Source organism: Miscanthus floridulus, chromosome 6 (assembly GCF_019320115.1).
Source record: "Miscanthus floridulus cultivar M001 chromosome 6, ASM1932011v1, whole genome shotgun sequence".
Taxonomy (NCBI): Eukaryota; Viridiplantae; Streptophyta; class Magnoliopsida; order Poales; family Poaceae; genus Miscanthus; species Miscanthus floridulus.
Window position 1 is genome coordinate 100,563,498 of NC_089585.1, and position 15,190 is coordinate 100,578,687.

A 15,190-nucleotide genomic window follows, 5' to 3' on the forward strand; every position below is an offset into this window, starting at 1 on the left:
GGGATTAGGTGGATTGGTCATGACATGGGTGGTGTGACACCTATGAAAGTTTTGTAGCTTTAAACTCAAAGAGAGAATAGTGAGAATCATTTTGCAGCTCCGAACTCAAAACGGGAAGGGTGAGAGTGAGGGACGATAGACCAAGTAACGTAAGAGGAGTGAAGGACGAACATATGAGGATAGAGTGAGAGATAGAAAATAAATTTACTGCTTTCAATGTTCGCAATCATATAGGCTAACCCTACCATTGATAATGAGTTAGCTATCTTCGTTGGATTGAATTGGACTTTGCCCAATCTTATTTCAACTAAATTAACTAAATTTCAAGAACCATATAATAAATGTAGGTGCAATAGATGATTAATGATGTATGAAAAAATGACAAGAGATCGAAATGTATGTAACTATTGTGAGTTAAGAAAGGTGGAAGGCGAGACACATGCTTACTTAAGCGTAAATGTATGTAACTATTGTGAAGTTAACAAAAATGGAAAATGAAACACATGCTCGCGTGCGTCTCGCGTCGTGGGCTAGAGCTTAGGTGGTCGGCCATAACATGAGTGATGTAGTGTTTGGGGAAGATTTTGTAGCTCCAAACTGTAACGTATGCTTTGTTAGAGGATGATGATGCAACCTACGGAGCCTCGACTCGAACTCGATCTTGCCATGGGCGGCCTAAAGTAAGCACACAGAGAAATATGTCATGTATATATATACAACCATGTCATCGGCCACTATATGCTATTACAGTATTATTACACGTACGCCTGCTAGAGGTGGCGCTTATTTGTTCAAGATTTTGGTATTTACAACACTTCACGTAGTGGAGGACAGCATATAGATGCATATTCTGTATAGCATAGAGTCATAGAGATGCATATTCTGTTTGGAACTTCTGCTAATAATGCGTGCATCAGTTCTTCCTCTCGATGACCTGGACCTTGACACCATACTTGAAGTTGACCAAAATGGAGTACTGGAACTGCAGGGGAAACTCCATCCTGGGCGAGTGCCTGAAGACGTATTTGCGGTAGAGGTGGATGACGACTAGCTTCAGCTGCTGCATGGCAAACTTCTGGCCGATGCATGCCCGGGGGCCGATGCCGAAGGGGATGAACGCGTAGGGGTGCCTTCGCTTGCACTCCTCACTCTCCGGGTCGAAACGCTCCGGCCGGAACACGTCCGGGTCTGGAAAGTCCTTCGGATCTTTCGCCAGCACGCCGGGCGTCAGCCACACCCATGTGCCCTATGAGGGTGTCACAAATGTGTTAGACAGATGCTTGTTACTAGTGACAGTTTTTTTTATATGCACCACTGAACGTTGCTTGCTACTAGCACGCTGCCTGTGCAGAACTGCAGATGATGTCTCTTACCTTGGGCAGGAGGTACCCTCCAACCTCAACATCCTCGGATGCTTCCCTTGCAACCAGTGGAGATGCAGTGTAGAATCTCATAGTTTCCTTCACAACCTAAAAATTGATAAAATAAATGAGTACCCAGATATTGCTTTATTATAAAAAAAACTCTTTACAATTACACTACTAATATAGATATTTCAAACATTTTAGATAAAATGTAAAGTAATAATTTATACAAATTACATTTCATGAATATGCATGCGTATTTTAAAAACACATATTTGAGTCAACTTATTAAAATAATAACTTACAAACTTTAAGCACTAATATAAGCTACAGTGAAATGTCAGTTCCATTGATATGTGGTTTATTGAGGGAATATTTTCCATGCTAGATAAATTGTTAAAATAAATATTTACTTGTCTAATATAGATTATATTAGTATTTATACGAGATTTAAGGAATATTTTAGTTCATTTTTAGTTTAAATATAAATTGAAGGTTTTATTTTATATTATCTTCATAATGATATATGCGGGTAATTTAGACGCAAATTTAGGAGTTATTTTACATTATCTTTTATAATGGCAGAAGTAAGTAATTTATATTCAAATTTAGGGTCTTATTTAAATTATCTATGTCTATACCTCATATTAAAGAGCGAGTGGTTCTTTAGTCCGTATCTTTTACTTTCCACAATACCCTTGCATCTATGCTTGTCTAGGACTCGACTCACGGCCTGTGCTTATACGAGTCAGAACCATGTGCGTTTGTGTGTCAAGTGATGATACAAAGTATGATTTCAGTACATATTAGAAGACAAATAGATGATGCGGCCGTTACATAAATCTCCATGCCACAAGTTGTTTAGCTGACCGTGCAACAAGGTGTGTGTTATGTTATAATTCGTGAGCACGTTTCATAATATCAAAGGTGGGTAATTTAGATATAAATTTAGGAGTTATTTTAATTATCATTCATCATAAAAGATATGTGTAATTTAGATACAAATTTAGAGGATTTACTTTACGTATTTTCATAACGAGAGATGTGGATATCTTTTTTATAAAGTAGAATAGATTCAATGACTATTATTTTTAGCGATAATGATTAGAGTCTACCAAATAAAAAACTAGATATTTATAATTATTATGGTACTTTTCTAGGATTTATCTATTTTTATAGTGTGTACGTGAGATTAACATAGTAACAATAAGATAACATTCTCTTAAGTTGGTAACGATTTTCCACCCAATAAATTATCTAATTTATTAGTGAGTTTTATACATTTTCATAAGGCTTTTAGGAAAGAGAAGCATCGAAGCAGGCTTACCTGTTCAACGTAGGGAAACTTTGTCTGAAGCTCGTCGGAGCTGGGCACCACGTCCTTGGGCCCAAAAGCGTCGATCTCCCGAAGCAGCTTCTCCTCCACCTCCGGGTGCATCGCCACGAGGTAGACCAGGCTGGACAGCGTGAACGACATGGTGACAGACCCGGCGAGCAGGTGCTCGTACGTGAGTGCGCTCACGTAGTCCGGCGTTAGTAGCTTCCTCATGGCCTCCGTGCTCTCGCTGGAGTTGAGCAACACGGACAGGAAGTTCTTCTGGCCCCTGTCCGCCTGCGCCGCCCGCTCGGCCACGATCTCATCAAGAAGGCCGCTCATGGCCGAGTTGGTCTCCTCCAACCGTCGGTTGGCTCACTACGTAAAAAACGATTTTTTAAGTAACGGTTCGATTTTTTTTTCGTAGGGGCGGCTGGTGATGGAACCGTCCCTACAGTAACAAGCTCGGGTGTCCAAACACCAGCCGTCCCTACAAATGAAACAGCAGGGGCGGCTGGTGTTACGAGCCGCCCCTACAAATGGGGTCTGATTTGTAGGGGCGGCTCAATCACCAGCCGCCCCTAAAAATACTATTTGTAGGAAAGGCTGGTGATTGAGCCGCTCCTACAAATGGTCCCGTATTTATAGCAGGCGCAGGCGGGACAGGGGCCAGAAGAACTTCCTGTCCGTGTTGCTCAACTCCAGCGAGAGCACGGAGGCCATGAGGAAGCTACTAACGCCGGACTACGTGAGCGCACTCACGTACGAGCACCTGCTCGCCGGGTCTGTCACCATGTCGTTCACGCTGTCCAGCCTGGTCTACCTCGTGGCGATGCACCCGGAGGTGGAGGAGAAGCTGCTTCGGGAGATCGACGCTTTTGGGCCCAAGGACGTGGTGCCCAGCTCCGACGAGCTTCAGACAAAGTTTCCCTACGTTGAACAGGTAAGCCTGCTTCGATGCTTCTCTTTCCTAAAAGCCTTATGAAAATGTATAAAACGCCCCTACAAATGTCCCCCATATAAAATAGATGCAACACTTTCTTATTCCTCGGGTCACTCACTCCAACCCGTGAAAGAAAGGTGGGGAGGTCTTGGGCACCTCCCAAAAATTGTTTTACTAAGGGGGGAAGGTTTTGGTTTCAAATTCTTTGGTGGAGAGGTTGTAGAAGGTAAAAAAAAATATTATTTCATACTTTTTTTTGAAGTTTTAATGGTTGGTTAGTGAGTAATTAGAGTTTTGTTTTTCTCTCTCTTCTATGGTGCTTGAGCTATTTATGAAGCAAATTAGACCCAACTTTTAAATGTACTAGGATAAATTAGGGAGAGGAACAAGATCATACCCTTATTTGATCCATGTTTCTTGATTTTAGTGAACAATTAGTTAGTTTTATGGATGTTTCATGTGCATGTGGATCTAGATCTAGGGTTTGGTTTTTTTATTAATTTCGTTTTTGTAAATTTATGTTTGATGAAATTGGACTAGGGTTTGTATGAAAGATATTGGGTAAAGTATAATTGTTGCTAATTGTTGTCTTTGAAATTATTTATTGTAATCAATAAATATGTATTTTAATTATTTATGAATAAATGGGCCGTTAATTAATTTTCTTTTACCATGGTGTGTTTGTATGCTTCATGTAATTATATTAGATTTATATTCATATATATCTGAAGTATATACGATTATTCTCAAGTAATTATTAATTTGTTTTATTTTTATATATATCTGAATAAGTACTCATTTAATGTTTGTTTTGTTGTTGTTGTAAAAGATGGAGTACATGAACTCTTGGATGTATGGTTCGTTAAGGATCAAGGCAGGTTTCCGTGAAGAGGTGGATAAATTTATTGAAGCCGCAAAGAAGCATGCAACGATATTGAAAGAGAATAAGGATACAATTATTTGCCCATGTAAAGATTGCAAGAACCGTATGGCATGGACAGATATGACTATCATCAGATCACATTTGATTATGCGAGGATTTGTTGAGGACTACATAGTGTGGATTCATCATGGTGAAACGGTTATTATTAACGACGAGGATAAGGAGGAATACGACGATGAAATCATAGAATCCCTGTTCCAATATTCAGCAGAGCTTGATGCATGAATGGATTTTGAGTTTGGCAATGAACAAGGTGGTGATGCTGATGGTTGAGATGGTAACGACGATGGTGGTGCCAATAATAATGGTGGAGCACGTGTCGGGGATGAAGATGATTTAGAGGACATGATTCGAGCCCTTGGACCAGAGATTTTACTAAATAGCCCGAAAAGTCTAAAATTTTTGGAAAGGGTGACAAAAGCATCGAAGGAGACTGTGTATGGTGTTGAAAAGGGTTGTCCGATATATTGGATATTGCTACGTTTTGTGCTTGAGCTGCTCATCCTGAAGGCTAAGTACGGCTGGTCAGACTGTAGTTTCAATGATCTATTGCATCTCCTGTCATGGGTGCTGTCACAACCAAACTCAGTTCGCACCAACACATACCAAGCGAAGAAGGTCATAAGTCCATTGACAATGGAGGTTGAAAAAATCCATGCATGCCCCAACCACGGTATACTTTTTCATGGCGAAACGTTCAAGTCACTGGATAAATGTCCCCGGTGTGGGGCTAGCCGGTACAAGAACAATGATCTTTACGGTGGGGACGAACCCTCCACGGGGAAAAAGAGGAATAAGAAGGGTACCAATAAGGTGGTACAAGAATCTCAGCCCCCAGAGGACACTCCATTAGGCAACGATGTAAAGCAGAGAAGAATTCCTGCCCTGGTAATGTGGTACCTGCCAGTGACCGACCGCTTGAGACATATCTTCCTAAACCCTAAAGAAGCCGCACTCATGACATGGTGGGATGATGAGGGCAACGTGGATGATGATAAAATTGCACACCCGGCTGATTGTAGTCAGTGGCAAAGGTTTGATGAGAAGCACAAAGAATTCAGCGATGACCTAAGGAATGTATGGTTTGGCTTGAGCACCGATAGAATGAATCCCTTCAATGAGAGGATGAGCGACCACAGCACATGGCCAGTGATCTTGACCATGTACAACATCCCAACATGGCTATGTCAAAAGAGAAAGTACTTTCTCCTCACTATTCTTATTTCTGGCCCTAAACAACCAGGCATTGATATATACGTGTTCCTCGAGCCCTTGATGCAAGCAATGGAGAGGCTATGGAGGCATGGGGAGCAGATGCACGATGCGTTTCGAAAGGACTTCATATGTAGAGCAATAATATTTGTTACTACCAATGATTACCCCGCGCTGTTTGCTTTGTCTGGACAGATCAAAGGGAAGACGGGATGCTTGGTTTGCTTAGATGGTACTACATGGGTGTACGTGGATGCATCGAAGAAGATAGTTTACCTAAGGAACCGACGCTTCTTAAAGATAAGTCACAAGTACCGCAACAAATTATTCTTTAGATTTTTTGACAACGCCCCAGAGATTGAACTCTCTCCGGAGAGATGTCATAATGGAGAACACATGTACAGAATGGTGAAAAACATACGCGTCGTCTATGAAAAGAAGAATCCAGATGGGACGAATAGAGATAGAAGCACATCTCCTGTCGAAGGCGTACCTTTCAAGAAACAATCGATCTTTTTTTTAGTATCTACCTTATTGGCCAGAGTTGGAGGTCCCCCATGCCATTGATGCTATGCACGTGCAGAAGAATGTCTTTGAGAGTCTCATTGCTACCTTGATGGACACAGTCAAGTCAAAGGATGGTCTGAAAGCATGGAAAGACATGGTGCAGCTAAACGTGATGCCACAGCTTCACCTGGTACCTGAGGCTAATGGAAAATACACTCTGGCCACGGCGTGCTTCAACCTAATACCAGACGAGAAGAGAGCTATATGCACTTTCCTAAGAGGGATCAATGTTCCAACTGGGTTTTCAGCAAATGTGAAGAAGCTAGTGTCGATGAAGGACTTATCAATAACACACTGCAAGGCTCACGATTGCCATGTGATGCTGACAGTATTTCTACCTATTGCAATCAGGGCTATAAAGCCAGAGTTCTTTAAAATGGCCATCACCCGCATGTGCTACTTCTTTTCGAAGATCTCACAGAAGACAATTGGCAAGGAAGAGCTGAGTGACCTACATGAATTTGTGGTGGAGACACAAAACCAACTGGAGATGTGTTTACCTCCTGCTTTTTTTGATATAATGCCACATCTCATGATTCACATGGTTCATCAAATACAGGCGCTTGGCCCTTGCTACTTGCATGAAATGTGGTCCTATGAGCGGTTCATGTCGGTTCTAAGTCGATACGTGCATAATCGAGCATACCCAGAGGGCTCCATGATAGAGGGTTACAGTACTGAAAAAGTCATCGAGTGCTATCAAGAGTACCTAAAAGTATAGAAAGGAATTAGTAAAAACGATTCTCGTCACAAGGGTAGGCTGGCTGGGAAGGGCACCAGTGGTAGAAAAGTATTCATCGACCATGATTACAAAGAGGTGAGTCGGACGCATTACAGTGTCTTGCAGAGTACACAACTGATGCAACCATATATTGATGAACACTTGGCTATCATTATGGCGGAGAGAAATGGCCGTTCGGATGATTGGGTCATGAAACAACACAAGCAACGACTAACTACATGGTTGAAGGACCAAAACATACCACCTGGAGAAACCATAGACTCTATTACCATCAGTAGGTTGGTGAAGGGGCCATCGAGACAAGTGACATCTTGGAATGCTTATGACATCAATGGGTATACGTATTATACCCACGCAAAGGATAGTAAATATGTGAACCAAAACAGCGATGTTCGAATAGAGGCTCTCGATGGATTAGGGCAAAAGATCCAATACTTTGGCATCATTGAAGAGATATGGGAACTTGACTATAGAAGGGATATAACGGTGGCCCTGTTTCGATGCCGCTGGATCAAACAATACCAACTGAATGAGATCGGATTAAGAGTCCTGGACCTCGAGAATCTAGGCTATCAAGATGACCCTTGGGTGCTCGCTTCACGTGTCGCACAAGTTTTCTATATGTCTGACCCACAAAGTAACCTCCCCCCGAAGAAGAAGACAAAGCACGTGGTTGCCTCCGGGAAACAGCACATTATTGGAGTTGATGGCATGGACGATGTTGAAGCTTACAATAACTATGATGAGATGCCGTTATTCATAGACTTTCCTAAGAAGATCAGTGTTGTGGAAAAGAACCCCCCCAAAGACATAATGCCATGGGAACGAATCGATTTGTAGGCGGCTGGCACTACAGCCGCCCCTACAAATCGATTTGTAGGTGCGGTTGGTGATTGAGCCACCCCTACAAATTGATTTGTAGGGGCAGCCTAGGAACCACCCCTACAAATGCATGATTTGTAGAGACGGTTCGATAGGGGCGGCTGGCCAAACCACCCCTACAAAGGGTTACTAGCCACCCCTAAAAATGCTTTTTGTAGTAGTGGCCGAGCCTAGCACGCGCAGCATGAGCTGCCGCACAGGCTCCTAGAGGAACGGCATGAACTAGCCGAGCATGATGGACAGCGAGCCCGACAGGTCCATCTTGAGGGACGTCGTGGCGTGGAAGTGCTTTCGGATGAAGTCGGTGGCCGGGTCAACGCTCATGTTGCTGTGGCGGCGAGGTGGCCGTGTCGTCCTTGGTGAGGCTGAAGTCGACACCGAAGGCGACCTGGCCGATGGTGTCACTAAAGAGCTTTAAGGAGAGGTCCAAGAAGGTGATCTCGCCGGGATGGAGGAGATGCCCGGCTCGCTCAACGTATGGTTGGATAGCCGGGATGAGGTTTGCCATGTGCGACGGCTAGTAGATGGAGAGGATGACGTTCCGCATGGATTGCCATCTCATGTCCCTATGCACATGAAGCATGCATGCAAATGGTTAGACAAGTTCACCAGCTCAAACTTGTTTATCTAGAGACCAATTTGCTTAAGACCAATTTCATTCTATGGATACCGATGTAACATTTTCTTTTGCTTCAAAACTCTCTACTCCTGCAACTTAACTGAAAGAAAGACCTGCTGGTGCTATTTTCTTTTAAAAGCTAATGACTATCATGATATTAATCCCTATAGCAATGGTTTGATCTTTGATAATAATCCCTGTAGCACCAATAGTTGGTTCTCTATTTTCAGAGCAGAGATTGGCTTGATTTGCATCAAAGCCAAGCTCAGCCTTGCAGGCTCCCTAAATTCATGGTTAGAGAACAGAAATGCTATAGGACACATGTGTGTTTCTTGGTTTGTTGGCACATGAATTTTCTGGCCGTAGGATAAAGAATGGAACGCCCGATCTGTGCTAGTTGCTTTGTGTCTCTATCATGTGGGGTTTAGATGTCGGCATCACTGTTTAATTATTGGGAGTCGTGCCTATCCGATTTCCCCCATTTCTCCGTTGTCTTGTGCCCTCCGACGCTCTCCTGACCTCGCCGCTCTGCCCCTCCCCTCAGACGCTCTCCTGAGGTGACCTCGCTGCACCGCCCCTCCCCTCCGACGCTCTCCTAGCCCTGTCTCTGTGCGTCTCCCCTCTCTCTATCGGTCTCTCTCTCCCTCTCCATCCCGACAAGGATAGAGCGGCGACGACGGCGCGGTGGCTGTGGCCACCCTCCTCCTCCTCCATCCTCCCTCACCTGCCTCTCACCTCCGTTTCTCCCTCCCCTTCATCCCTCTCTCTCCCCTTCCCTCCCGAGGCGATGGTGGGCGCGAGGCGGTGGCGGCTACCAAGCAACGACGCCCTTGCGGGCGCCTTGCCGGCACGAGAGGGGCTCGGTGGCCTCCTCTCTCTCTCCCCCATCCTCCGTGCAGGCTCCTCAAGGCCTCCTCCCGTCAGAGAGCTTGTGCTCCTCTGCTCGACGAAACCCTAGGTTTGTGTGCTCCGGCGAAGACGGCGGCGGCCGAGCTCAGCGGCTGGATGTGCCGGTAACTGATCCTATTCTCCTCCTCTATTGATCTGATTTTTTTGTCTACCCCATGTCCGAGGCACCCTGCAAGGATCCTGGTATTTAGAGCAGTAAGCTACGTCCATGTCTCTTGTGCCTTGTGCATTTGGATTGAATTTTTGAGCTAGCAACCAATTATGATCTAGCATAGGATTGGCTGCCCAAATGAACTTTTAACAGAGAATGGTTTCATGCTAATATTTTATTTACCCACTGAACCGTAGAGTTATCTGAAACCAACCACTTTTTCTATGATTTGAAGTTATGATATTGCTTTACTGGTTTTCAGTTCTGAGTTTCTGACATTGTTGATTTGTAAACATGTCCTTTGACATCATCTTTAATGGTTGTAGGGTGGCTCTAAGATCCATGAAGCTTATCTCATATTCCAAGACTTCACCGAAAAGTACCCAATGACAGGGATGGTTTTGAAATGCAAAGGCAGTCTGCTGTATGCACTTGGGAAGCTTTGAGGAGGCCGAGACTCTATTGCTTGAAGCACTGAACAAGGTTTGCACTAATTACACAGCTTTTGCAGCAATGGGACCTCTAAATCTTGTGAAATTTGTTTTTTATTTTCATTTTTTGGTGATGCATATGGTGTAACTGTGTAACTCTAATTTTCTATTCTATTGCTGTAGGATGCAAAAGATCCCGAAACTCTTGCCAATCTAATTGTATGCAACCTCCACCTTTGGGAAACCATCATCAAGATCCCTCAGGTATGAAGTGTAACTGAAAAACATATATGTAGTTTCTACTGCTATTCTGCTACTCCTTATGTGATTGTGTATGCCTTCTCTTGTGAATTTGAACTTATCTAGTAAATATACAGTAAATTGATTTAGTGGTCTTAGAAATACTCCCTCTGTCCCAAAATAAATCAACTTCTATAATCAACTTCTAGCATTAGTGAATCTCTATTTTCTTCTCCGGTTCTTGTTTGGAGACCAAATCCCATTGCTAGATATTGATTAATGCTTAGACCATGTGCAATCACCATGGGCAATTTGACTGCCAAACAAGGGCATAATTTTCTATGGCAAGCCAGATGGATTGCTTATCACAGAATCTAGCTAGTGGTAATCCAACATTTTTCAGATCAGCTTTGTGACTACTCTACCGAAACACTGAAAGTCTAAAACATAGTCTTGCTGGTCACCATTTGTTCTTATAAATCTGATGGCTGAGTATTTCCCATATCAGTAGGTACTTTGGTTATTTATTCTTCACATTATACAGCTATCACTTGACAGTGCTTCCAGATACCATGGAAGTTTAATAGCAGAGGCCAATCAACACACACTACTACACATAAGACGTAGTCTTTGTGATGGCATTGCACCTAGTACAAGACGCGGTTTCTCTAGACTGGATGCAAGATAGATTAATACAGTCTTTCTAAACTGAACAGTAGAGTACAAGACAGTGTCTTACCCAGTGTATTTCAAGGTTTCAGACACAGAAGTGAGACTGACTAAAACCATAGTGCTCTACTGAAAGGGGCAAGCCCAGAGCTATTCTAGAAGTTTTCAAACATCAGTGAGTAGCTCCTTGCTCCCCACTCTTCTCAATCCCAAGCACCCCACTCATCTACACCACATGTGCTCTATGGCTATAAAGTGGCAAAGTCACTCACTCACTCTGACATCAGACACAACACAAACCTCACAGCTTGGAAAATTTGCTCTAGGTACTTTGAAGTTGTGTTGTTGCACTACTATAGAAATAAGATGCATACACAATATAGTACTGAATTTACAAGTGCTTCTTTTGATGTTGTGAATGTCATGCCTAGCCGAGGGACATGTTTGCTAGCATGTTCCTGAGACAAATGCTCTGCTGCTCTAATGCTTTCACTTTCAATCTGAATTGCCCTGAGCTCTTCTGATTCACTAATTGAGTTTGAGTCTTTGTCTTCACTGCCTTCTGCATCTTCTTCATTGCCAAACTCTGTTACTGCTTCTGATTGCTCATTTTGCAGGTCATCAGCATGTTGTTGTGCTGGTTCAGAGATCCTACTGGTAGTCATAAACATCTGGCTCTGTTTTCATAGGTAAGGAAAAAGGTGTACTATTAGATCTTTCATCTTGTATTACTATAATTTTGCAGCAAACAAAATTACCTAACTGTATATATATAGAGAACAAGTAAATACCTCTAATGGAAATGGCTCTTGCAGCAAGTCCATGTAACTTCCTGTCACTTGTGTTTAGAAAAAATCATCATAATTGTGATTTGAAGAATTGGCATGAGCTATGACTTGGTTCATAAGGCTTGTGTAGCTTGATCCACCCTATGATAGTACATAGCTTGTTCCTCCCGATGACGTGAAAACCTACAAATATTGGCATTTTATTACAATAAAATCTTAATATTTTGTTAGTTCCCACATATTTTTTGAAAAATGTGAGGTGTGAATTTAGGAATTTCACATTTTGCTTCTGCATTTGTTGTTCTTGTCCATAGCTGTTGTAGTTCACTGGTGGTGTTGAACTCTCCTATTCATAGAGTTGCATATCCTGCACAATTATAACAAAAAAAGATAGTAGAAATCAGTAGCAAGTCAATACTAGTCTTTCTGACAAGTGAAACAAGTCAATTTTCTGAATTGCTCCTGCTTATTTGCATGTTTCAGGTTATTCCTCACTGACAAAAGCTACTATTTTTTGAAGCAAAAGTTCTGAAAAATTAGATTGTACATGCATGCAGTAACTATTTCACACATCTCTTAGAACAACTTTGAAACTATAGGTAATCTAAACTGAACATGTGAGCTATTTTAGATAGAATGCAGGGTTTAGTGTTCTATTGTCATCAGTATGATATTGTGATGTAGTGAACATGTGTCATGTAGCAACTGTTAGCGAATCACAGAAAACTAAAAACTATAGCATGGACCTTGTATGAATTTTGGAAACTCATATTCATTTATTTTGATTGTTCTTGTTGTCCATTGAATTTGTATGTCACTATTGCTGTTGAGTTTATGGATCAGAAGCAGTACTACCTGCCGACTTGATCTGGACGTCACCAAGGATAGAACAATATGACAAAGGAGAAGCAGAACACATCCGGAGATTAGAACTCGACAGTACGGAAGAAGTTAGAGTAAATGCTACCCTTCAATCAGCCGGATACCTCCAAGGTTTAAGACGCCACTACAACAAGAATACCCAACCTCGATCACTCCAAATCGGAGATCTAGTACTAAGAAGAATACAAAAAACTGACGGACGCCATAAACTACTCAGCCCATGGGAAGGTCCTTTTATTGTCACAAAAGTCACTGGACCAGACACGTACAAGTTGATAACTGAAGACATAAAAGAAGTCAACAATACTTGGCACATCAGCCAACTAAGAAGATTCTACGCATGAAAACAACACAAGGAAGAACATATATACAAGCCACAACAGATCAACGTTCATGATCAATAAAGATAGTGTTCCTCGACAACATGTCTTATTATGGCTTTCCCCCAGTTGTTTTCACTAAGCATGTAAACATTCATGATCAATAAAGATGGTGTTCCTCGACAAACAGATGTCTTATTATGACTTTTCCTGAGTTGTTTTCACTAAACACACCGGCTGAGAGCAAAAGAGCTGAAAAGATGCTTGAGCCCACCGATGAGGGTAGCTAATAAGCTAACACCCGATCCAAAAAGCAAAATGGCTGAAATTACGCCTGAGCATACTGGCTGAGAGCAAAAGAGCTAAAAAGATGCTTGAGCCCGCTGACGAGGGTAGCTAATAAGCTAACACCCGATCCAAAAAGCAAAATGGCTAAAATTACGCCTAAGCATACCGGCTGAGAGCAAAAGAGCTAAAAAGATGCTTGAGCCCACCGATGAGGGTAGCTAATAAGCTAACACCCGAACCAAAAAAGTAAGCAAAATGGCTGAAATTACGCCTGAGCATACCGGTTGAGAGCAAAAGAGCTGAAAAGATGCTTGAGCCCACCGATGAGGGTAGCTAATAAGCTAACACCCAATCCAAAAAGCAAAATGGCTAAAATTACACCTGAGCATACCGGCTGAGAGCAAAAGAGCTGAAAAGATGCTTGAGCCCACCGATGAGGGTAGCTAATAAGCTAGCACCCGAACCGATCCTAAGATGTTTTTACAACCAAGGAAAGAGCCAGATGCTGGCCACATCTCGAGTTAAGCAAAAAGCTAAAAAGAAGAAGCTGAAGATGCTTGAGATCACTGGTCCTAAGTCTTTTCAGTACTAACAAGAACAAAAAGGTTGTAAAGACAAAGATCTACTTACCCTGAGTTGTTTACACGGTAGTTAGACAAGCACTTGACAAATCAAGAAAGTTTATCAAGACAACAATCTACAAATACCAAGTTGTTTACATGGTACAGACGAAAGCCAGACAAGCACTCGACAAATCAAGAAAGTTTGTCAAGACAATGACCTACAAATACCGAGTTGTTTACACGGCATAGACGAAAGCATGACAAGCACTTGACAAAATCAAAGACATCCAGGCAAAGAAGACATCAATGAAAAATAAAGGATCTTCATTCAAAAGAAGTATAATATCCTATTACAGAGGCTGGAATACAAAGGTCAAGCATCATCATCAGGAGAAGAAATATCAATATTAAGATTATCTATGATCCTCCTGGCTAAATCTTCAACCTCAGGCTCCACCTTTTCAACGACATCTAGATATTCTTGACTCTTGGCTTCCTCTGTAATCTTGGACAAAGGCATCTCCGGAGCAAGAACCTAGACCTAGGCAAAAACATTTCTGGTACATAGTTGGGCGCACCTCTTCACAAACTCTTGGAAATGGGTCGAAACTTAGGGAATAAACTGAGCCCAAGATTGACCATCATCTGATGGAGTTCGGAGAAGATCGGCTACTGACCAAAATGATTTCCACAAAGCATTCCAGTTCTCAGTAGCCGTCGCCAACTTACCAGTCAAGACTTCAACCATTTTTTGGACCTACACAAGATCCCTGTTAGCTCCATGCCTAATCAACTTGGCAAGCACGAGTTCTTCTTCAGCATGAGTAATTACCTCTTCAACCCTGTTGTGACTATCGCGAGCAAGTGTCTTCATTTCCTCAATACCCTCCGAGAGCTTCTGCTTTTCAACTCGGAGATCTAGACTAGGCACCAAAAACAAGTCAGCAGAAAGGGAAATTTGAATACAAGAGAAAACAAAAAGAACCCGTAATACCATTGCACTCATTCTTCATGACCTCCACATTCTTTGAGGCCTCCTGGACAGCTGCATCCTTTTGCTTTTCTGCCTCAACCACCCGGGCATGGAGAGCCTGTTCCTCCCTTTGGTGCATTTGACGCTCGGTCTCCATCTCAGCCCGACAGAGGTCAAGATCCGTTTTTAGGGCAGTAACCTCAGAAGACAACTTTTTCTCGGTTTTAGATGAGAAAAGGAAGCCGGTATGATCCCGAGAAAAAGACTGAGCAAAAGAGAGAGAGAAAAACAAGACATAAGAACAGAAGAAAGACGAACATCCAAAGAAAGAACTTCAGAAAAAACTTACCTGGAGTTTTTCCCAAAAGAGGTCACGAAGGTTCCCTAGG

At 42.5% G+C, this 15,190-nt stretch overlaps 1 protein-coding gene and 1 pseudogene across 1 annotated transcript; both read right to left on the bottom strand.

Moving 5' to 3' along the window:
* Window positions 1-913: 913 nt before the first annotated feature.
* LOC136458787 (cytochrome P450 711A1-like) lies at window positions 914-8,527 on the bottom strand (annotated as a pseudogene).
* Window positions 8,528-11,255: 2,728 nt separating this feature from the next.
* Window positions 11,256-14,958, bottom strand: LOC136460909 (uncharacterized). Its single transcript, XM_066460435.1, has 4 exons — window positions 14,823-14,958; window positions 14,661-14,746; window positions 11,383-11,664; window positions 11,256-11,264 (listed from the first exon to the last, which is right to left on the bottom strand). Exons 1-4 carry the CDS (start codon window positions 14,956-14,958, stop codon window positions 11,256-11,258), a joined length of 513 nt encoding a protein of 170 aa, XP_066316532.1.
* Window positions 14,959-15,190: the final 232 nt, after the last annotated feature.

Excerpts from the sequence above, each read along its gene's own strand:
- LOC136460909 (XM_066460435.1), bottom strand. The coding sequence starts at position 14,958 with ATGGAGACCGAGCGTCAAATGCACCAAAGGGAGGAACAGGCTCTCCAT. Across the intron at positions 14,747-14,822 it reads CATGAAGAATGAGTGCAATG|ATCTCCGAGTTGAAAAGCAG; the intron begins GTATTACGGGTT and ends TGCCTAGTCTAG. Across the intron at positions 11,665-14,660 it reads GTCACAACAGGGTTGAAGAG|AGCCAGATGTTTATGACTAC; the intron begins GTAATTACTCAT and ends CTATGAAAACAG.